This window comes from Nesoenas mayeri (genome assembly GCF_963082525.1).
Source record: "Nesoenas mayeri genome assembly, chromosome: 2".
Classification (NCBI taxonomy): Eukaryota; Metazoa; Chordata; class Aves; order Columbiformes; family Columbidae; genus Nesoenas; species Nesoenas mayeri.
This window is the reverse complement of record NC_137543.1, coordinates 150,004,806-150,028,716: the sequence shown is the minus strand read 5'-3', so window position 1 is coordinate 150,028,716 and position 23,911 is coordinate 150,004,806. Positions and strand designations below refer to the sequence as shown.

The window sequence follows — 23,911 nt, the reverse complement described above, 5'->3', positions numbered from 1 at the left end:
CCTCACTGAGATGGTGAGCGAGGTCTTCTATCAAGTCCAGTTTCAAGGGAGATCCTATTGATTCTCCAGTCCAGATAAATTTATCTATTGTTAACTTGGCAGGCACAGAGGTGTGCGTGCAGTTGTATTACATACCTAATGAAGGGTTGCTCTGCAAGGTGGCCTTAGCTTTGCAACAGTTCCTCATTGTAGCCGTAAAGCGTGGATTCATTTCAACTAACCTGCTAATTTCTCATGAATCAACAGAAACTCCATGTTTAAGGAGTTCAGTCTGTATTGGCAGGGACCTGCAGGGCTGCAGTGGGCAGCTTTCTATGGTCTGGAAGGTCCTCAAAGTTGTATTTTGGTGCCCCAGCTGAACTGTTCTTATGATCTCTATGCATACACTCCAAAACTAGGGCAAAATTTGTATAGAATTTGTTGTCAGAAACAGTGTGGGACAATATTTAAATTGAGCTAGTGCCCAGCTTGTAGTAGTCTGGACCTGAGGTCCTGCACAACAAGAATATTACCCACTGGTATCAACAAGCGTTTCAACAGAAGTGAACAGTCTAAATGTTTTGCTGAAGCCTTTATCTTTAATTTGTGGGATCTTCGGGTTATACTAGCAAAACTTCTCAAAAGGTGAAGTGTGCTGAGCCAAATTTTTTTCTGGAAGTGAGCCTTGTAGGAATATTCTAGGAATCTCACATAAGAATAGAACAGCTGCTCAAATGTTTTAATGAACTCCCTTTTTGTGTGTGTGTGTGAGAGTAATAGCATCCTGAGGAGGAATGAAATGTCAGTTACCAAGTTTAAACCATGCTGGTACCATTTTAAGAATTTTTGCTGAAGTACAGAGCGCTAACTAAACAGGAAACATGAGACTGTTGCTCTAAGGGGTTGTCAATATTTCTGATCAAAAGTCAGGAAATATGTTTCTCAGACATGAGCAATTTGGAGAAGTTATTCCCTATTTATTTGCACATTTCATAGAATCATCGAATGGTTTGGGTTGGAAAAGACCTTAAAACTATATAGTTCTAACCATCCTGTCATGGGTAGGCATTGCTTAACAAGCCCTGCCATGGGCAGGGACACCTTCCATAGACCAGGCTGTTCAAAGCTCCATTCAACCTTACCTTTATTACTAAAGACTCTGAAAACTGAGATTAATTTCTTCTAAATTGAAGTAGCTCTGTGTTTCACCTGTCTCCAGTCCATGAGGTGGATAATTGTTACCATGTCTGTCTGTGTATCTATCTGTCTAACTGCCCATCTACCTACCTGCCTACCTATCTATCTTCATTACAAAAAAAAAATAAAAAATAAAAAAATCTGTGTTTACATCATTCCTTAATTTAGGGTCATCTTTTGGATTTCATACAAGTTTGTGCTCCATGGGATCAGTTCCATGTGACTGGTGGGAGACAGGAGTGGGGCTGCAATGCAAATTCTGTGGTTTTCTCCAGTCATTCAAAGGTCAGAATTCCTTCCACGCAGAGCACCAAGATATATGTGAATGTCGCTGGTGAGCCTGTACATACAGATATCTATCAATGCATTGCATCTAGTAAACTATGTTATTTCATGTTTATGTTTCAGAAAAAGGCTTTAGAAAGAGGCTTATTGAAGCTGAAAAAAAGCTTGGATTTGTTAGCCAGCTTATACAGGAGTTGTACATCTGCCTACCTTTAATTACAAATATAACTATGCCTTCAAGGATAGCACAGACCTTTGGGGAAAAAGCAGGTACTGGAAAGAAGGAGCTGATTGCCTTGTATATGGTCTGCCAGAAATAAGAATCACTCACATGGACTTGTAGAGAAGTGAGCAGGAGTGGGTGTCTAAGTGGGTGCCTAATTTGTGAGGGATAAGGCAGGCATTGCTTAACAAGCCCCATGAGGCTCTAAAAGCATCTTGTCCATTTCTAAAAAACAACAACAACAAACAAACAACCAAACAAAAAACACACAAAAACCCAAACAAACAAACCCCACGTCTATCTTCAATATGAGGAAAAGGCAGGAAATCACAGAGAAAATTTCACTCTGCGAGGTCAAAATCTTCCATTTCTTTTCGTTGTTGTTATTTCTTTGCCAGAAGCAACACATTCAGTGAAAGAAAATCCCCAAACACACTCTGGTGTGTGGTCCCTAAAGTCCCACATGCAAAATAAATATTACACACACAGGGCAGCCAGAAGTGAAGGGACTTGCTTCTGATTGCTGACCCCAAGTCCTCCATCTTTCTTGAAGACTTACATATGTAAACTTGTGTTTCTGAAGAAAAGCTCAGAATCTGCCATCATCTTCGCTCCGTAAATTGTTGATCAGTGAAAGCTTTTCAAAGCTAATCCACTGCTCAACCCAAAGCCTTAGCTACAGACCCTGAATTAGAGACACCACTCTAGCTCCTGGTATTGCCACCTCGTGAATGGCACAGAATCATGAAACAGCCCTTGGAGTTAGCACTGTACATGTACTCCCATAACTAAATTATAGTTATGGCCATGGCCTGGGACATTCTGCCTGCCAAGCCCAAATGGAAGAAAATAGAAGGCGAATTTGGAGAAGGCAACAGCTAGAGAAGTAGGTTGTGGCTGTAAGCTGACTCCATGGATGCTGGATAATTGTAGTTACAGAGACACAATTCATACCTTCTGATGAGATTTCTGCCTCGGTGAACTCATTTTTCAGGGCTGGTATTGCTGCACTTCGCAGGTCAAGAGTTCATGCTACAACTTTGAACAGAGATCAACTAATTTGCAGAACGTTTCAGCAACAAAATTACAATGTAAGAGCATTACATTGTAAAATCACTTCTCTATCAGTTGAACATCGGGCTATTAAAACTAGTACAAAAGACAGAAGTTAAAGAACAGCCTCTTCAACTATTCTACTTGCCTATTTTTGGAGATGCATTTCTTTATTATCCTAAAATACTACAAGCAGTAATAATTTATCTGTTCTCCATTGTAATAATGACATTAAAATAAAATAATGTGCAATTAATATCCTCTTTAATGATCCCTTCTAGGAAGATAATCACTGCAATAATGATCTATCACACAAGGGCAGATAATTTTAATAACTTGAAAGAATACACTAAGGATCTCTGTACATTGTTAAATTCAGATTTAATACTTATTCTGGTCTGAACTGAGAGACTTGTGGAGAACAACTGCTGCTAGTGGGAAATGCTGCATTCCCTAGACACCTGTCTACAGCGTATTTCACAAGAGACAGGAGAGTCACAGCTCACCATTATGCTGATGAGAATAAATCAAAGTGACCCAATCTAGAGCGTGTGGAAAGAGGAGAAAGTGATTATAACTGATTGAAACTTGGTGTTTTGCTTCTATTTCAGTATTTAAATACATATTCCAAACTAAAACAAAACAACAGAATTTTTAACATTTTGTTTAGAAATAAGTTTTTTAAACTGTCTTATCTAGAGTTAAAAAAATGATTATTTTTTTTTCTTCTAATCAGGCTGATACTGCAGAAACTCACAGTGACATTTGATTTTGCTGCATAGTAAACATGTACATTCTGGGTATCCAGTAACCTAGTAGATATTAATTTAGCAAGAGAAGTGCTATGATGCAGTTAAGGATACCAAGAATACAACATCTCTTTAGGCATTTTATAACTTTCCAATAAAAAAAATTATTTCCTCTGTGAAAACTACTTTATCACAGATTTCCTGCTCAGGTCCAGCTCTTATTTCCAGGGATCCCAGCTGTTTTCTGTATAGTTTCATATTCAGGACCAACGAGGCTGGATGAGCAATATATGTAGCTCACGTATTGTTCCATAAACCCATCTCAGGGTGCAAGTTGTACCCGCCGCAGCTATGGCAGCTTTGTCTGAATGCAAGACAAAGCCTCCCGAGGGCAGTATTAGGAGTAATGTGTTTTCAGCACATCTTCAGAAATGCTTTTCTGAAGTAGATGAGTTAAGAAAAGATTTAAAGACAGTCTGGCAAACTTAACAAGCAGATTTTGTAACATTTTTCTGAGTATGAAATACATTCTGAAGGTCTTATGGAACCAATTCACAAATTTAAAATACTAAATCTTTGCCTACATAGCAGAAAATCTTGTTTCTTCCTTGCTCATCTATTACTTCCTTTATTCACTCTTTCTAGGAGATCTAGACATCTTCACTGCACCTTAACATTCAGTGATATTGATTATAAGGAGAAATTAGAGATGATCCTCTATGTTCTTTCAAAATAGATCTTGTTTCCCACCTCCTCCTCCCCATTGCAGGTACCCCTACCAATGATCTCATTTGCTTGAGCTGTGGAAGCTCAGAACAGTTCAAACACATTTGCACATCTTCCCTTGCTAGTAGATCCAACCAGTTAGTAAAACCATGTCTTTGTAACTAATAAATGTGACTTGGAAATAGTTGTTAGAAGAGACTCAGAGAATCATCCCCATAGAGCAGGTCATTGATGCCAGAAGCTTCTATTCAGTCCCCAGTGAAAATCCCATACAACCCCAGCTCTTTTAGTATGCAGGTTTTCTAAACACAGTAAGTGCTTATTACACTGACTCTGAATTACAAATCAAAGGGTCCACAAGTCCTTCAAGCAGCCAGGTCTGCAGCTGAGTGGCACAAACCAAATGCCGCAATTTCACGACAAGAAACTGCAAACAGAATAAGGAAGAAGTTCACTAATTCCATTTTCCATTTCAGGCACAAAGAGGATCTTTCTGATGTGAAATGAGACTCTTTAGCCATGAAAAGATGTCTAGCTACAGACACAAAAAAGCAAACTGTGTCCAGCCACAACGCATTTATTATTTATCCTACCCTATTTATATCTTACGCTGAGGGATGTACGTGATACACTGAATCCACATCTGTTCCTTGCATTCCTTCTGGCAGCTGAGAAGATGCAATGACTCAAAAGAGGTTTCATTGCTGCAATGTTTTGTCATGGTATGTGTAATCAGCACAGGCCCAGTTTAAGAGGCTTTGGAAGATGAGAAGTTTAAATATTTAATAGTTTTCTGCCTATGATAAGTTTAATAATTAATGCTGCTCCTACCCTGGAAATGACAAATCATACAACAAGCACTCATGATAAAAGAAACAAACATAGCTAATAGAGAGGAAAAATTTACTTAGAAGGTAGTAATTAAAAACCTCTGTAGCATACCTCAGGATCCCAAAGTATTTTGCAGACCAAAGTACGTTCTGCCTCCCAATCCAAAGAGCAGTTCTGTCCATCTATTAAGCTACCTAATGTTTGAGGGGATACAGAAGATGAGGGATAATTAAGTGCTAGCCTTTACCTGGCATCAGTGAGAAATTATACACAGATGTTATGAGCCAAACTGTCTTAAAGACTTTTGCATCCACAGGAGAGAAAAAGAACAATATAAAAGCTGTTGTCCCTTGATATTCTGCACAGAGGAGCCAGTCATTGAGCTATCACAGAAACTTGTCATACAGCAGAGTAAGAGCAAAACTGTATCTGTGTGTGGTTTATTCTTTGTATGGGTCTAAATGGAGAGGGAGCTACTCCAGCTCCAAGCAGCATCTACAAATACCAGCTCTTGCAACACTCTGAATAACATTTTGTAAGACACTACCACTAGTACATTTATCTGAGTACGTGCTCCTCTACATCCACTCCCACTGGTGATTTGCAGGTATATGCAACCTTCAATCCCCACTGGCTTGTAGCTAAAAGATAACTCAGTTCATGCACTGCTGTGCTTCAGTGCTGGGCCACGCTTATGTAAATGTAACAGAATTAACACTCAAAGAAAGCACAAAGCATGACAGTAATAAAATCTGTGATTCACTCAATTTAGACACATTTTCAAATGATTAGCATTAAGAAGTCTATCAGACAAAGAGGCTGAGTACTTTGATATAGACATTGCTGCTATATCCTTCTCTCAGGGTATAAACCACTTTTCCTAAGCCCGGGTCTGAGATAATCACACTGTGGGAGAAATAGGTATATCTAGAAAGTGACTCATCTTACCTTCAGAAATGCCTAAAACAGGTCAGGTGACTCATCCCCCCGCTGAAATCCAGAGCCTAGTGTTACAATTTCAGGTTGAGACACAGAACATCTGCAGACATGTCAGCAGGACATCTACACCAGGGCACCGTGAGTAGTGCCAGAGCTGGGGCACTGGAGCTCAGGCACCTGCACTGCCCAGCTGCTGGGGCACCCCCTGCACCTCCTACTCACCTTCTCAGCAACTCTCCAGCACAGGACCGCTCTCAACAGCTAATCTGTGTGTCGTCACCCTATTTTGGAAGATAACGGAGTTATCTCAGGGTCAGAGAAAGGTATTGCCATGGTGTTGCTAACCAGCATGGGTGTAGCTTTCAATCAGTAAGACCCAAGGGTATTTTTACACATTAACTTGACAACAAAACATGTATTTTTATTTTATTCACTGTCTACTCTTCTTGCTTGGGTATCCTTTCTTAGAGAGGGCTTAGAGAATTTAGCAAGAGGAGATAAATTAACCTTCTGACAGTAGACAATGTACAACTGTGTTTAAAAGTCACACCTTTCCTAAACTCAATCTTTTGCAAAAAAAACTAGGTTAGGATAAAAAAGTGTTCACACGGACTCCTGGAAAACAAGGTCAGTCACATCAGTGACAGTCCACAGCTTTTTAAAGCAACACTCTGAAAAACATAAAATTGTTACATTTTCCAAAGAACAGTTCCCTTAACGTAATATCCTTCAAACTCTTATACAAGTTTTTTGCTTCCTCTTCCATGGAAGAACACAGCATAGCAGTGTCTCTGCAGCATAACCTCAGCCAGGGATCCAGCTGAAACTACCTGAAACCTCCTCAGTGGTGCAATGATGTGTTCTGCCAGGGTCATGGGGTAGTGTTCACTGGAGGCTTTATACCCACTCTGACTTTTTTGACCTCAAGCAACTAGTACTGCTATAATTTGATTGTGCATCAGGGTTTTTTAGCTCAGCTGAAGGGTAGTATCCTAAAAGCTTGCTCTGAACTACAGAGGAAGAAACTCCAAGGTGAGACTTGATCTGAGGTCTCAAAGTCAGGGCCGTGTCTTTAATGAAGTCTTGCTGAAGCCTGGGTCTGGCTCGCCTGCATGCCGTTCCTTGGTGGTCACCAGCACACAAGGGTTCTTCAGTGCTGTCTTGCTCAACAGCAAGATCTCCTGATATACCGGGCTTATTGCTGTTGCTGTTAAGGTTAGTGCTGGTAGTTTGCTGAGAGACCACCTCAGGATGAAGAACAGCCTCTTCTTCCTCTTCAGAGAGAAGTGAGCAGGAGCCATCAGTGGTCTGGCTGCTATTTGATACGGGACAGTCTTGATTTTGAGGTGGAGAAGAGCTACCATGCTGTACTGGGGGAAGATTTAAAACGCACTCATCCTCTACGTGGGGGTTTGCCAGCAGCTGGTTCTTTTGGTTTCTTGCTGTCATCCTTCGGAGGGCACAGACAAGATCAGCAAGGCTAAGCAGAAAGGACAGACTGCTGACTCCCCAGATGAAAACCATCATGATGGATTTCTCAGTGGGCCGGGAGATATAACAATCAACTGTGCTTGTACAAGGTGAATGGTAGCAGGAAAAACGCTCAGGAACAAAAAACCCAAAAAGAAAATATTGGACAGCTGCAAAGGCAGCCTCAAGCAGTGTCCTAAAAAAAAGATGAACTGTATATGCCCCAGAAAAATTAAGGACAATTAGGCTGTCTGCACTGCAATCTAATCGATTAACAAGAGCACTTCTACAGACCTCCTTCGGGTCTTTGGGGCTTGATAAACCTTTATTCCCTTTGTATCCATGCACCAAACAGTGCATTTTTACAATGTACATAGCTGCCTTGTGCAAAACATAAATGCTGAATGCAGCATCAGGTAGCAGGATAGACACAGTTTGAATGAGCCAGAATCTGAAGTGAGATACAGGAGAGAACAAGTCATAGCAAACATTGGAGCATCCTGGTTGCAGGGTGTTGCAGACGAAGCGCTCCTGCTCATCCTGGTAGAGTGGATAGCCTGCTAACACTACCACTGCCATCCGCAGCAGAATTATTAACATTAGCCAGATCTTTCCTAGAAGAGAAGAGAAGAAAAAGAGTCAGAGCACTGAGAACGAAAGGAAAATAGATAATGTAGCGATAGTCTCTCTATACACAAGGAATTTGAAGACATAGCCTCTGTACTCAGTGTCCCCTCCTGAAAGCTCCTCTTTGGCTTTGTTTTGACTGAAACTCATGTGAAAATGTGTTAGCTGACACATTCCATAACCTTCATCTAGATTTGACAGTATTGGAGTTTGACACAAAATAAGCCGTGCCAACTGGAACAAAAACACTGTGAACACGTCCAAATCTGATAAAAAGAGCTCACAATTGAGTTAATAATCCCATTTCACGTACAGTTCTTCCTTGCTATTGGGTTCATACCTCTGCACCTGAATTTTGTCCTATTTCAATAATATAGATCTGCAAACAGAGAATGAAATCCTTCTAGATACAAAACATTGTTCCATGACATAGTATTTGTTCTTGGTCTTGGCCATGAAACTTTACATAAAGTTTACTATAGAAAACAAAATCTCTCTTGTGTCTAGACCGGTATTTACTAGTGAGCTAGTTAACAGGTGCTAGTAGCAAGCTTATGCAAAATGTTCTACCAATGTACATTTACTTGCACATGTGAAGCCCAGTGACTTCTCTTTGCTGCTGCTTTGGTTACCCATCTTAATCACGTCTTCCAAACTTTGCTCACCGTAGTGTGCAGCTTCTCTCTCCATTCAGACCAAAAGCTCCCTCTGTCCTGACAGCAACACCAAGTGAAGCCTTACAAGTCTGGTATTTTCATACATAGCTTACTTCATCTTTCCCTGAATTTTTTCGTATGATTTCTTTGGATAGGGCTTGGTCCCATACACTTTGGTTGGAAAGATCAGGCCTTATCCTTATTCTATTACACCAAGAGCAGTGAAAGATCAGGCATTGCTACCCTACACATCTTTTAAATGAGACTGTATGGTCGTTGACAGTTTCTTGGAGGGCTTTTGGTTGGGGTAGGTTTTTATTCAAAAATTTTGCACAGTTACACACGCTGCTGTATTACTGAGAAAGGTATTGATTATTTTTTTTTTAAATCTTTTTTATGAGCAGGACAGGAAGGCCTAAAGATACACTGTTATTTTGTCAAAAATCAAAAACATGTATTCTGGACAAATAAATGGAAAAATCCAACATCTGAAGTTAAGTTTAGCACTCGAATTTCCCAGGTTTCCTTTTGAGTCCTGTCATTAGTTCCCTATGTGCTTTTTAAAAAGTAATTTAACTAAATAATCCCCTGTTTTAATTTCACATATTTTTCAAGCATGCCAGGAAAAGAGAAAAAAACCACTTTGGAATAAAAAGGGAAAAAAAACCCAAAAGAACCACCCACAACATGACCACCACCAACAACAAAAAACAAACCACCAGTAGCAACAAAAACATAGAAGAATGATAAGATTAATTCTATGCTTTAAGGAATGGTTAAGAAACCAGTTGTAACCACAGACAGACAAACAGCAAGGCTCTGTGACCAAAGAGAAGAATGTTACATGGAGTTAATGGTTGAGAAACTGAAAACCTCAAATAATTAATAGTGATCGCACTTCTCACATGCACTCAAGGTTTTAAAGGCAGCCTGTGAAATAGCACCAATGCACATTCTAAAGGCTTTTTAAAATCCAGATCTCAGAGCATTTTTCTATAAGACATACAATTATTAATATTTACAGGTATTGTCTTGAACAATATTATTTTCTATTGCCCATAAAGCTATTTTCCTGTAGTAGGTGTGAATTTAAAATATTCAAATATTTCTGCAACCATGTATGATGACTTTTATTGTACTGCACATGCAGTTTGAATGCCCCATATAAACCATTTGTGACTAGTAGGCTGATTATGGACTAGAACAGTAAAACTGTCCTGCGAAGTGGAAAAACTGCCGGGAAAAGGTTAAAGATACATAAGCTATAGGAGAGATCATCAGAGGAACCTCCTGCTCCTAGCAAAATGATTTCTTATCTAACCATAAATAAATTGAGGTCTTTTGATTTTATCTTTAATCACCTGAACTTTAATTATGGTTTTGCAGTGTTTTCAGTGTCCTGCATTTTGGGGACAGGCTGTACTCTTACTCTCTTTTGACATACTGTGGGTCAATACAAAAAGCTGCACAGAATCAGTCATCTTTAGCAAGCGATGTTTCGTCTCGAGGTAACATTTTTTCCCTGTGAGGACCCCGAAGTATTTGAAGCACATTAGTTAATTAGGCTCAAAATACTACATGCTATTTCACTATCAATTTTTAATTAGAACATGTACAATAGGGAGTGCTGCTTAAGAAAAATCAATGGTTCCTTAGGAAGTTGTTTAGTATGTCATACACTTTAGAGATAACCCCCCTGCACATCACCTTCCCTAATGATTCAGTCTTGATTAAACGTACTAGAACAAGCCCCTTCACTGACCCCCCTGTGGCTTAGTTGGATATTCCCTGCAATGCACAGCACAAACTACAGCGACTGCCCATGACTGGAGGTGAAGGGTCTTTGGAATGCCCGTGAAAGATTTCCTCTGGCTCACACTTTGATCAAAGTAGCCCATGAAAAAGGATCAGTGCCTTAATTAAATAAGAATTTAAAAAAGGGGGGGGAAAAAGTACTCGGGCTACTATTAGCTCAGGAAAACCATACTGTATTTTTTTTAAATGCATGTGAATTTTGTTTATTTATAAAAATCAAAGAATGAAAAGCAATAGTAATTAACCACAATAGTAATAAAACACAAACTTCTTCCTGTAAAAAAGAGGAGTATTTTTTCCCTTCTTTAAACTTTTAAATTCATCTCTAAAGCTATTGCATATGTTCTATGGTTCACTTTACGTGGTATAGATAAAGTGCTACTCCTGTCTGTTTTCACTGTGAACCCTACAATAGTCAGTAGAGCTGATTGGAAACCCTGGTACCAAGAAGAGTCAAATTTGAAAACCTTGCCAGAATTTTTCCATGAAGTTCAGAAAATATCTGTCAGAAAGGGAGTAGAAATCTATTTAACAAGAAAAGAACCACTCTTATCATGTATCTAAATAACATATCTAAATAACTACTCTTATCACATATCTAAATAACATGTTCTTACTGTAAGGATCACAGATGCATAGCTAGGTATTAAAGTCAATTACCAGTAGGACACTTGGGTGGCTTCAGGATGTGGAACAGCAAAAGAAATTAGAGGTATTTTTTAAGTACTTACCTACAATAGTCACATTATAGTTGAGCGTGACAATCAAAAATCCCAGCGAGTCCCAGCGCTCCATGTTTGAACAGGTTCACACCACTTACAGCTCCCAATGTCCCAGTGATTTCAGCATTTCCAAATGAGTTTACACCTAGATCTGGAATAAAGAAAAAAAAGAAGGAAGGAATTTTTGGTAAGGATAGAAGATGGAAATGAGAAACCCAGCCACACCAATGTATTGATGAATGATTATTTTTATTATTGAACAGGACTGTTAGTTTCAGATGTTGGGATTAAATCTTCCTCAGGCTGTAAGTTTGTCTTGCAAAAGGCTCTAGCTTCTTGGATCCAATTGCTCTTACCTCTTGTGTGGATCCTCTGTCCAGACAACTGCAAGTAGACAAATACAAACAGGAGTGATCTCTGCCATTGTGGACTATTCTTACCCTCCCGGGGCATACCAGCCTCCTGGCATTGCTGAGATGCTTCGGTGTTGAAAGACAGGGAGAGGGGAGAGAGGGAAGAAAATCATAGATCAGGAAATAATGGAGACTTCTCTGTCTCCCCACGAGAATTGCAGATGCATAACAGAAGGAAAGGGCACACAGAAGGACGAGCATCCCTATGTTTGAAAGGCACTTTCAGTTTAGCTCACTGGCAGCTATCCCATTGCAATTTCCCAAAGCAATTTATTTCTAAAATGCAGCCTCTCTGACAGGACATCATGGTCTTGTCAATCACAGCCGCACCAAATTTTCTCCTGTGTGCTGAGCCAGCCAGCGGGCCAGGCCTCCCTGCAGGCATGATGAAAAACAAGGCAAGCAAAATAAAAATCATTTTTAAAAAGAACAAAAGTAAAATATAATATCAAATAAAATTAAATAAATTAAAAAAAAGCTGGTTTTCAAGATGTCACAAGTCACTTACTTTTAATATATCTCAGTTCTTTCTGCCTACTCTGCTTGGTACTCTGAGCATCATTCAAAAGAGCCTAGGGCTGATTGTCCAGCAACCTGAAAGCCCAGCGAGCCTCTGCAGCAATGGATGGAGTCAGTTGTCTCCCCGGAGCAGGACAGCGTGTGGGGTGCACGCTCCCTGACTGCGAGGGGCAGCTGCACAGTGTGCCCTTGACTCCGCGTGACTGCGCTGTACCCCAGGAAAAATCTGTGCATGGAAAAACACTCTCGGCTTTCTTTCTTCACCCCCACTGTACCACGTTCCCTTGGGGAAAATAATCTACTACCAACATCCACCCATATTATATGGGATATTACACGTTATTCTGTCCTTTCTAGTCTGTGCTGTAATAGGAACAAACATGATACAGAGATTTATTGTCACAAAATCTTATCAGTAACTAGAAAAACAGAAGAAAAATGAGTCTGCGTGTGGTATAGCAAGGAAGAAAAGTGATGTCGTGACAACCTCACACCTGAGGGCTGCCAGTAGTCCAGGCACAGACTTGTCACTGCAACCCTGCTGCTTGCCTGCTGCCACCCACAGCCCTGTTCCTGGGGCCAGAGGGAGCTCTGTGCTGATACCACATGAGTTACTCATGGTCAGTGTGACTAGTCTGAGCGCTACGACTGAACGTGACTTACTGGAAAAAAAAGGTAAAACTAATAATTTAATAAAGTGAAATGTAACTGCACAAAGGCCATTTCTCCGCAGCTCTGTGCTCACAGGGTGTGCAATGCCTTGGCAGAACACACTGAGCATTCTTTCCATAGCGAGCCCCATCCTAAGGAAACCCTGAAAGTGGAGTTTGAAAGGATGGCACTTAAAAACTCTTCATCCATTAACTGTGTAAAAAGATTCCTAGTTGCAGTAGTAACTACAGGAGTTTTCTTGGTTTTAGATTTTTTATGTAAAATATTTGCCAAACAAACATTTCTTCTGCTACTGAGTTGTATTTATGGTGTATGGTGGTGGTTTTAGCTTCATTTCCTTCACACACACCTTTTTTTTTTCAGAGATGTATGTCTGTGAGAAGTATGGGAATGAGGGGGAGCTGGAGGAAGGGAACAGAGAAAAGATGAAAATGGCCAAGATATAGATTATGCTGAGATATGAAGGCATTCCTGGTTAAACATCCTTTGTCAAAAATAGAGTCAGGAATGCCGAGATGGCGGCAGGGTATGAATGGTCAGCAGCTGCATCCACACAATAGACTATAAATTGTCTCTGTCAATATTGCCAGTTAAAATATCCCTGCTCATTGCTGCTGTGAGACTTCTGCTATTTGTGAAAGGATAACAGCTAGGGATTTGAGCCCTCAAACTGTTGCCTTCAGGACTATACCAGGCAACAACATCTGATCCCACAGCATGGATGTGCTGAGGTAGGACGGCCGCTTTTCTTCTAAAATAAAGCAAGCAACACCACCCTCCACTGTGCACCCTGAGGGCTGGATTTACATCAGAAAGCCCAAATTCTGTTTTAGCTTCTCCAGACAACTTTGGCTTTTTTATTTTAGCATTTCCAGACAGTTCATATCTTACTTCAGTCCAACACTTCTCCTTTTTGTAGTGTGTCCTCTCCCCAAGGTCAAATTAGGAAGAGATCCCATCTGCTTAGCCATCCAGGACACCTGAGAGCCCACTTCGATTTATTGTACCCAGACACATCCTTTGGCTGTGATCTGGAGCGGTTTGGTAAAAGAAAGGCAAGGAACATAATCATAGCCAACAGAAGAGCATGGCCCTCGGGGCACTGCAGGGACAAAAACTGCCTTCAAAGCACCAGCATGTCTGTAGAAGCACAAAAACACAGGCCAGGGGCCTGTTCTGCTCTACAAGTCTCTCATCAGTCCACCTATAGGCTATGAGATGAGGTGGTCATTACAAAGTGTTTGGTCTGTACAAAAAAAAATAGACTGTAGTTCCTTCATCCCTTGACTCAGCACCACCTATCAGGCCAGGGTTCCCATCTGATGATATTCAATGTTGTACCTGAAGATATTAAGCATACAATTCCCCTCATTTATTGTTTATCTTTAGCTGCATTTCATATGCATCTGTAAAGACTGTAAGTAGAAAGGGAGAGCAATATCACAGGCATGAGTATAGTAGCAGGACTCCAGCACTGCAGTTCCACCAGCTGGCACCACCTTCTTCATCAGAGGACAATCATGGGGTGCACAGCCCCATCCCTCTGCACACACGCCAATACTAGAATCTTAAAGAAACTATTTCCAGGCTTTAATAAAGTTCAGTTGTCAAATCCACGAACTTGCATTGAATTTTAGTCAAATAAGAGAGATAGATAGAAAATACAGACGTGGTTTGGGGTAAAGCTAAACTTTGAAATCTAGTGGTATCTCATCACGTCTGATTTTAGAAGGGGTCCTAAAAGCCACTGGAAAACTTTCAGAGACCAACAATGAAACGTAAGAAGATGCAATTAAATCTATTTTAAAATTCACAACTGCTGTGCACATTTCTAACCCCTTGCCACAGATCCAGGGCTTGATCCTGCAAAAATTCACAGATGTGACTTGGTCACTGTGAGTGACCCACTGAAACCTTCCAAACTGCTGGAACTGCATCTCACTGTGGACCCATGTCACGTCCCCAGGGTAAGACCTGCGTTACTTGGCACGAAGCCCAGCGAAGACACTTCACCCAGACCTTGGCTCCGAACGACATTCAGAGGTGATGTACAGTCAGCTTTAAGCCACTTCAGGGCTTCCCAACCCAGGAGCAAGTCAGAGACACCTGAAGGGTGCCCAGTCTACATCACACACCAAAACCCCCTCGGTATTAGAGGAATTCCACTGGTACAGCAAATCCCAACCACATCTGTCTCAACCAGTCTACACCCACACTTCCAACATTTAAGTGCAGTGAAGTGGGAGTTACTACAGGAGTTGCACCCTACACAGCACCTGACAATAAAACAACCTCTCTCTACCAATTTAACTGGTGTTACAGCGAAGTGATTTGCACAGCAGCTTCCCTAATAGAGAAGTGGACTTGGCATTTCAGTCCAGGTTCTTTGGCAGATTATTGGTTAAGAAAGAAAAAAACACAGATGTGTATCTAATACTTCAAAGACTAATTTTCAAATCTATTTAGAACTTTCCTAGTTAGCAAAAATGATGTATTGATGACCAATCTTGCAGTAAATCTAGCTCTTCAGCAGGTGATGTGCAAATTCAGAAAAAAACCTGATCTATTCAGAAGGGACAGTAAACATTAAAATGAAGGCTATTAATGTTGATGGACTTATTTTTAAAATCAGTAAAATACAGCAGAAGGGTGAGAACAGGAAAACAAGCTAGCCATGAAGGACAATAGCAAACAAGTAGCAGGAAAAGCTGCCCAGAACAAATGTTCTTTTTCAGACACACATAATGTGTATACACGCACACAAACACGTCAGACAATCTTCAAAGTAATCCCACAATGCATGTGGCAGCACGCAGAGCGTGAAGGAGCCAGCACGGCATGGAAAGCCCTTGCTTTACGCAGGCACACGCAGCGCTGCACACTTTGCATTCCCTGGGACCTCTGTCCGTCTGCCACTCGGATAATCACTGCAGGCAGAGTACGCTCAAAAGCAGCCCCTCCACAAAGCAGCTGTCGTAGCTATACAGGCATACGGAAAGCAAGAAAGCTGTAACTCCAAAATTAGGGCTACAGAGCCCACACACACTGAGGCAGGGGAGTGGTGAATGTTTTCCATCACGAATTACCGAATGGGGAGCCTCAACGCCATGTTCCTACTCCCCACTGCTCAGCCTCAATCCCACCAGTCCCCAGAAGTGACATCGTTCAGAAGGTCTTCTAGGAAAGTCTCAAAGAACATGTCCCTCTTCCCCTTCCGTCTGCCTTCCACTCCCTGTGCTCAAATATGTAGAAATGCATATGCATGTGTGTGTGAAAGTCCAGAAGGATGTCCAGAACAGTGGAGCAGCTCATTTTTGGCCACTCATATTGATTGGACTTGATAACTTCCCACTAGCTTGGTCATCTCAGATACTTAAGCCTGGTGCCTATAGTGTGTCACATCTTCTTGTATCTCTCTTCCTCTGCTAATTTAGTAAATCTAAAAAACCCCTGTGTTTTACTGCATTATTTCAGCGATTTAGATTATTCTAACTCTTACCTCAAACAGATCCCTTTACTATAAATACCTGAAGGTTTGGAAAGGTCACCTTTCTAAAGGCAACCTGCTTCTCAGAGGAATGAAAAAGGCAGTTCTCCTTCAGAATTTGGTTCAGCAACCTCAAAGCTCTTCGACCCAGAACTTTAAACATTTCAACACCGATCTGAAGAGAAATTAAGTAATGGGAAGTGTGTTCTCATTCAGGAGCTCAGGGCCAATTTCTTCAAAAGTATTTAATTTTACTAAGTGGTAAAAGTACAAAGTGAGTCCATGGGATTTTCAAAAGCGTATTATTAATATCTGCTTAACTCCCACTGAAATGAGTAGCTACACTAGTACATGACATTATTACTGAAATTTGTTCTGCTGAAACTCAAAAAAAATCCCTAGTATAAGGCACTTAGTGTTTGACACTTAGTTTTACACTTACATTTTTGTACAGTGCGAGTACAAATCTGACGGTTTGGAAAGTTTGGGTTCCTGTATTTTACAATGAGGATGGTGAACACGTTTCATCAGTGCCCAACACCTGACATTAACGAGAGGGTGAGCTCTTTGCTCAGGCAGATCCAAACCCAGCAGTGTTCAGGCAGGCAAAAAGGATGGTGGACCAATATTGTGGAAACTGCTTAAGTAAGAAAAATGCCTTAAGCAATTGGGAAATAGATTTCACAATAAACAGAGGATGGCAATAATATATTTGGCTGATTATGCTGTAAATCTAGGACTTGTACGCTAACGCTTCTCGGTATGAACATTGCCAGATTCGTGGAGAACAAATAGATCCCTGTTTTCAACATGCACAACAAAAGGGCTAATTGTGTCGGTTCTCCATATCAGTAAATAAATCTGTCATCCTGAACTTAACATACAGGTGGCCACTGTGGAATCAAAATAAGAGTTCTTTGCACCTTCTTATATTTCATGGCTGATTATTTTAAGAAACAAAACCTATACTGTTGTCTCTGTTATTGAACACTGACACTTCTTTTTCTTTCACTATGGACAGACGAATTGCAACTACATGGTCATTCGAACCAAGCACTGGGCACCATGGGGAACAGGCTAAATGAACACAGAAATGAAAGAGGGGAGTTGAAAATAGAAATGTGATTTTTTTTTTTCCTCTCTATTTCACATACAGTTGAAACCTCAGGAATCACCGCAGGTGGTACGGACTGTGGATTTCTTCTTGCATGTGAAGAAATGTCATTTTCAAGTTAAATTCATTCCTATGCAGAAGTCAAAAGTTACGTTCTTTTATATCTTATCTACATGTCAAAAATATGGCTTTAAATCCCCCAAAAAGCTGTATCCTGTACATAGCAAAATCCTTACCTGTCTATAAAGAACACATGCTTTTATCATATTTTTCCACAGCAAGAGACTTCCATCTTCATCCATGTTTAAAGAACAATAATGGGAAAATCTACTATTCCTTGTAGTTGCTACTCACAACTTACTAGGGAAAAAAACTAGTAGATTCCTTGAATCAATATCAGGATGTACAAGTTCTGTATGTACATCTAGAAATAGAATATCATTTATAGGACAATACATAAATGAGTTTTTGGACTTCATTTTACAAGATTTCTTTTGACCTTAATCTGTGACTTGCTAATAGTCTGTTTATTCGTTTTACATGGCCTTGTAAACAGTATTTTAAACAAACTGTAACTAGACCAACCTCCGTAACACTGCGGGGACGGGGAAGATCACTATTTGAATTTCCCCCCCAAATCTTTGCTTTAAAATACAGGCCCATCTTGCTAGTTGCCTATGGTTTCTGTTCTGTTTTCTCCCAAAGAGAATTTTTAATAACCATTGCTAATGAACTCAGAACAGACTGGCAGGACAAAGGGAATGCCCTTGTTAAACTGCAATAGTATTCATACTTAAGGTATTGTATTGATAAGGATTTTTTGTTTTAAAGAGGAAAAACATCATAAACTTCAGCTTGATGGCTCGGTCCTTAATAAAACCAATAGGAGTTCAATCTCCAGCTTTCACTTATACCACTGAAATTTTTATAACACCAAAAGGGTATTGTGGATCCTGAAGGATTTATTCTGATGTTTTAGAGACTGAAAGAAAACAGATGGGAAGCCCCACAGCAGATTTCCCTGCAGGACCCCCATCCCCAAGGTGGGCTGGGACCCACCAGCACCGCTCACCTCCCGGGACCAGGGGCTGGGAAACCTCAGGTGGTGGGTACATCACCAAACGTCACATTTGGGCTAAAGCAGAGAGCAATAAAGAGTTTTACCCAGGATGTCAACAGATATGGAGGCCAATTCCGGTCCTGCTTCAGGTCCCGTTTAGGCAAGGGGAGATGAAACACGGCCCGTGCCGTTCTTGTGTTCGGCCTCCCACGGAGCTGCTGGCCGATGCTGCTGATACACAGAATTGTTGGCTTCATACTGGTAGCAGCTATTTTTATTAGTAGCAGCTATCTAGTTTTTAAGCTAGCAAAGGTTTTACAACCAAATCTCTTGAGAACACGCCGCTGTAGGTATCTCTCATGAGCTGGTTGTTGGAGAGTGGAGTGAAGAAGCGAGGGATTCCTCAAAGTCCTGCATGGTTCATGCTACTGGAGGAGGCCAAGAAACATTATAGCTTCTGGAGACACAACCTAGGCTATAACATGCAAGAAAATATGCAGCAAATACATCAAATATGATCCAACAGAATATATCAGTAGCCTCACCCATAAAAGTGTATAAGAAATCTGTCTCTACCATCCCTATTATTATTATTATTATTTTTTAAATGATAGTTTGACAGCCTGTTTTCCAAAAAATCAATTATGCTCCTTTTTCCTACCCACCACTCCCATGGCACTTCAGCCTTCCCCTTACTGTGCCCAGGGCAAATGCAGACAGAACGACTTCGCAGCTCTGGACTTATTCTTCTTAAGCTTTGCTCCAAAGGTGGCTTCTCCCTAGACCCAAGAACTGTCTCCAGCCAACCAAATTTTGTCTCAGCAAAACCCTTCAGTTTGCCTGGGTAAAGTGATTTTTGCCCACTCCAAGACATCAAACAGCTTTCATTGAAAATTCTTTTAGTTCTGATAATAGAAATGAAATTTCATTACTACAGCAAGGCAAGAACACAGCAGGCAAAGACAAACCAGGACTATTAGCCCAATCTTTCTGCCTCTTCTGCACTGTGACAGATACTTTGCCATTTCAGTCTAATCTACAAAATTGCTACCAATTACTGTGTCCCTGACACATTTTAAAATCATATTAGTTCTTTCAACTGGCCGTAGATATATGGATATATTGTGCCTCCTAACTGCTATTTCACTTTCCCTTTTTATGTATGCATGTATATACACACGTATTTATTTACTGTTTTCTCTTCTTTCTGCCTTCATTTCCCTTAATATGAAAAAAATACTTAGGGCATCCATAAAGTCTGAGGAAACATCTCAGAGAATGGTTGTGTAAGTACTTTTACCCACTCAATTTGCCCATGATGTTTTCATTTCTGGAAAGCCAATCCTATAAATTACCAAATATCTGCATTCCTGAATATAACTGTATTCTCTAATGTACATGACAAATCAAGTTATGTTGTGTTTCTGTATATCTAGACAATTAACCTTTCCTTCAGTGATCAAATGAATTTATCTGCAAAAATATAGAGCTTCGGAAGGTTATATTTGAAAATCAGCATGAGTCCCTCAGGACATGTCTAAACTGCATTCTCACAGTAACACTGAAGACAGTCAGGATGACTTTTTTGCTTACTGCTTAATGTTATGGTTACTTAGGTACTGACTTCTGCTCCATTTAGTGGTTTGTGGCAGAGTCCCCCAGACACCCATTTGTGACCTGCAGGAATTCCTGCCCCAGATTGCGATGCCCAGAAGTTGGCAATGGTAATTTTCACTTCACATAATGTGCCCCTCTGACTCTTTCTACCTTCAGCAATTACGTGATTCATCCCCCAGGTTTAGAGGTTTCAACTCCTCTAGTGTTGACAAAGCAAGTATCTAACAGGGCCTGACATGAGCTGAAATGGGAAAATTAGATGCTGATTGGGAATCTTTGTATTTCACAGAAAATTCACGACTGATTTCTTGCCCTGGTTTCTTTTTCTAAAAGAAGAGTTAAAAGGAAAACGCCGCAAGTGAGCTCAGCTATCCAAGCACGCAGCTCTAGGCAGTGCATGTTTTAGCTGTCTGCGTGCTTTCAGCAGAACAACTTCGTTCTGCCACATGCCAGCAAAACAGAGCAGAAAAAGAAAGCCTTTCTGATATGCCATAATGACAGGTCAACACAGAAAAGCAATGGTTTCATGGTCATGATTTCCCAGGTCAGCAACACTGAAGATGTTTTCACTGAGTTTCAGGAGTAGATTCACTATCAAACAGGGATGCAGAAGAATCAGGCCAGTCCTTTGTTCACTGAAGACACGACCACAGATTCTCTAGATGAAGACAATACTGCCACTTTATACTGTGTAGTACTTATTTTTGTTGAGCTGAAGAAATCATTGATTTAAAGCCTTAATTCCAAGCAAATCTGGAAGATCACTTGACAGTACCAAAAGAATATTCAAGATATACCCAACTATTTTCCTAGAATATAACAATCAATCCTCTGGTTTCTTAGAGGACAGATTTAAGACTTGGTGCCCTACACTAAAGTGCACAGTCAGACTGTGGAGTCATGGTAAAACTCATACTTTTTGGTAGTAATATGTTAAATATTGAACGTTATTTAAACCATTTTCGTTTTTCTGTGAAGCAACTACATAAAGAAGTTGAAATATAATTTCCCATCTCTGATCACAACTCTGCCAGTGACAATGCAGAATTCCTGTAACTATAACAAATGGACCTTTTGGGGAGCCGGGGGAGTTGGGGGGTGGGATGGGGGCGTATGTCTGTAATTCTTCTTACCCTCCCACCCTGTGATATCAAAAGTGTCACTGACACATACTGGGAGGTGTCACAAGCGGGAGACTCTCTTTACCCATCTCTTTACACAATGCTCATGCTGATGAATCCCCACAGCACCGTCAAATTGCTCCCAGCAGCTTTTGTTCTTAACAGGGGTTCTTTTGCCTTTTTTTGGTAAAGTCTACCTCCAAATATTATCAATTGTATTCTAGTACCTGATAAAGTGAGTTAAGCTTTTGCATACACAGGATGACCTTCTACTTTAAGGCCACAAAAGAAATGGGATGTAATTATGTAAGTAAGGTGATGAACAGTACTTTCCAAACAATCCTAGATTGTGTATCAGCACTGAGATAGTACTTCAATTCTAACGCACGATATTCAAGATTATTTGGTGTATTTTACGTGTTGCTTCTGTGCTGTTTTGGTCAGTACAACCTCGTCTTTCTCCTCCCAGGATTTATGGCAATACAATCTGCACCTCCTGTCCCATTGAAGGGAGACAATTATCCCTCAGACTCCAAACATCATACCACTACTTCAAGTATCATCAATGCCTTTTGGTATTAACACCACAGAAGATATATTTTTCTATCTTTATGTCCAGGTTTATTTTAAAACTATGCACACCTAATTGTGCCTCATGACCCTTCTAGCACACCAATCCACATCTTTTTGGCCTCTCCTTTTCCCACAGAAGAATGCTTAGCTTGCCTGAAACCCATGAAAGAGAACTATGTGGTCACAGGATGATCTGTATTGTTTAAATATAAGGCAGCTGCCAGTTCCCAAGATACCGTTTCCATGGAGAATAGTTTGTACTAATGTCTAAAATAAAAGGGCATGCAAACCCTGAGGCAGTGAAGCAAGAAAACAGAGTAGAAGAATTAGCTCTAGACTTACGTGTGCTGCAGAACCTCTTACGTGAGGGAGGTGTCTTACTCTTAACACCTGATTAGTAAAGCCCTCCTGTCCCATGAGTAAGTCTTCATCTGCCTTTTGTGTTCAGTTAATTCAAAGGGGGCAGCAGCGCTAGTTCCAAAGATTTTCTAGCTTCAAACTTTACTGCATTAGTTACCACAGCACTCCAGCCTAAGTGTCAGAGACGCGAGGAAAAAAGCAGGTCTGAAACTAAACTATGTAAGTACATTGAGTAAGTCAATTCTGTAAGTACATTGTGAAACCGTGCTTCACAAATATAATTTTTTTACATCTTGTTATTTGCTGCTCTCAGTCTGCGGAGGCCATTGGCATCATCACAAAAGATAGTGCCCAGTGCCTTGAGCGAGCTTTACAAACTGAGAGATTCTGGACAACCCATGGGAAAGGCAGGAATCCTGTTGTCACTCATCACCACACCAAGGAGCTTGCTTAGCATACCATCACTGAAGAGTATCTCCAGCTAATAATAGTTGAAAGCCTCTGCCGATAATGCTGAAACACATTACACACTATGTAAAGGGCCCGAAAAAAACAACTCTTTTTTCACATCAAATTGCATCGGACCAACCATTCTAGAAGGAACGTAAGAAATACAGTCTATTTGTACTGCTCTGTCACCTGCTTTTCCTCAATCTGCCATCCTATCACCTATTTTTCTAACGAGCAGAGCCCGATGACCAAGCCCAGAGAACAGAAGTGCACTCCAGCATGGCTTTCCTGGCTAACACGCTCACTCATTTTCAAGCCGTGGTTCCAGGATTCACCAGTCGCTTTTTGCAGATTCTCAGAAGAGGACGCAGAAAAGCAGGTTCATGCACACAACGGAACTATCATTTTCAGCATCATAATCTCTGTCTGCTATCACTTTTGGTTTCCCTATGATCTGTAGCTTCTCTTCTAAATGTTGTTTCCTTTTTAAAGCATTTTCTAATAGTGGTTACTACGTATCTCGTCAGGTCTGTGGTTTCCTCAAGAAGTAGTTCAGCTACAGAGAAAAAGCAGAAACAGAAGAAAAACACTTACTGCCCTAACATTTCCGTATACATCTCAGTCACATTCACGCAGGTATGATTGTGTTTATATGTAGAGTTGTCTTCTCAGAACCTGTTAAAGACACTAAGTGGACACTCCACTGCCGCGGTAGGCAGATGCTTTCAACAACTGTCAATTCATGCGAAAAAATATACATATATACATTCTGATTACAGAAATGTGTTTGAAACAGGAGTGGGGAAAGTGCTAAAAAAAGTGAGGTCGAGTGAAGTCCTTATGAAGACCACATAGTAGCGGAAGTAACACCAGTCTGCAGTGATGTGCAGCGTTTCAGTCAGTAGTTTAGATGTCATTTAAATGCAATGATTGTTACCAATAAAGTACGACTGTAAATCATTTGTTGCTTCAGCTGTTAAGGCTTTGTGGGTTTTTTTTCTCATTCTGCCCTTTCAATTCCTCTATCGACTCCCACATACTGCTATTTTTATATATAGTCAACACAACCAGATGTCACTTTGTCATCTGCCACCAATACACCGTCACCCTTTTCTGATGAGGTTTTTGCTACTTCAAATCTTGAGGTTGTATCTAACGTTTCTGGCATTAGGAGAGCCAGGAAGCAGAGAAAGAGGTGTTAAAAACCAAAGTCTAACCAAGACCCCATAAATGTAAACAGTTCTTCTATCACA

The 23,911-nt window shown here is 40.6% G+C and overlaps 1 protein-coding gene across 1 annotated transcript; it reads right to left on the bottom strand.

Moving 5' to 3' along the window:
* Positions 1 to 6,879: 6,879 nt before the first annotated feature.
* GJD4 (gap junction protein delta 4) lies at positions 6,880 to 11,345 on the bottom strand (the record flags this gene model as incomplete). The annotated part of the gene is made up of 2 exons (XM_080339320.1): positions 6,880 to 8,066; positions 11,282 to 11,345. The coding sequence occupies 2 exons, from the start codon at positions 11,343 to 11,345 to the stop codon at positions 6,880 to 6,882; spliced, it is 1,251 nt and encodes a 416-aa protein (XP_080195446.1).
* Positions 11,346 to 23,911: the final 12,566 nt, after the last annotated feature.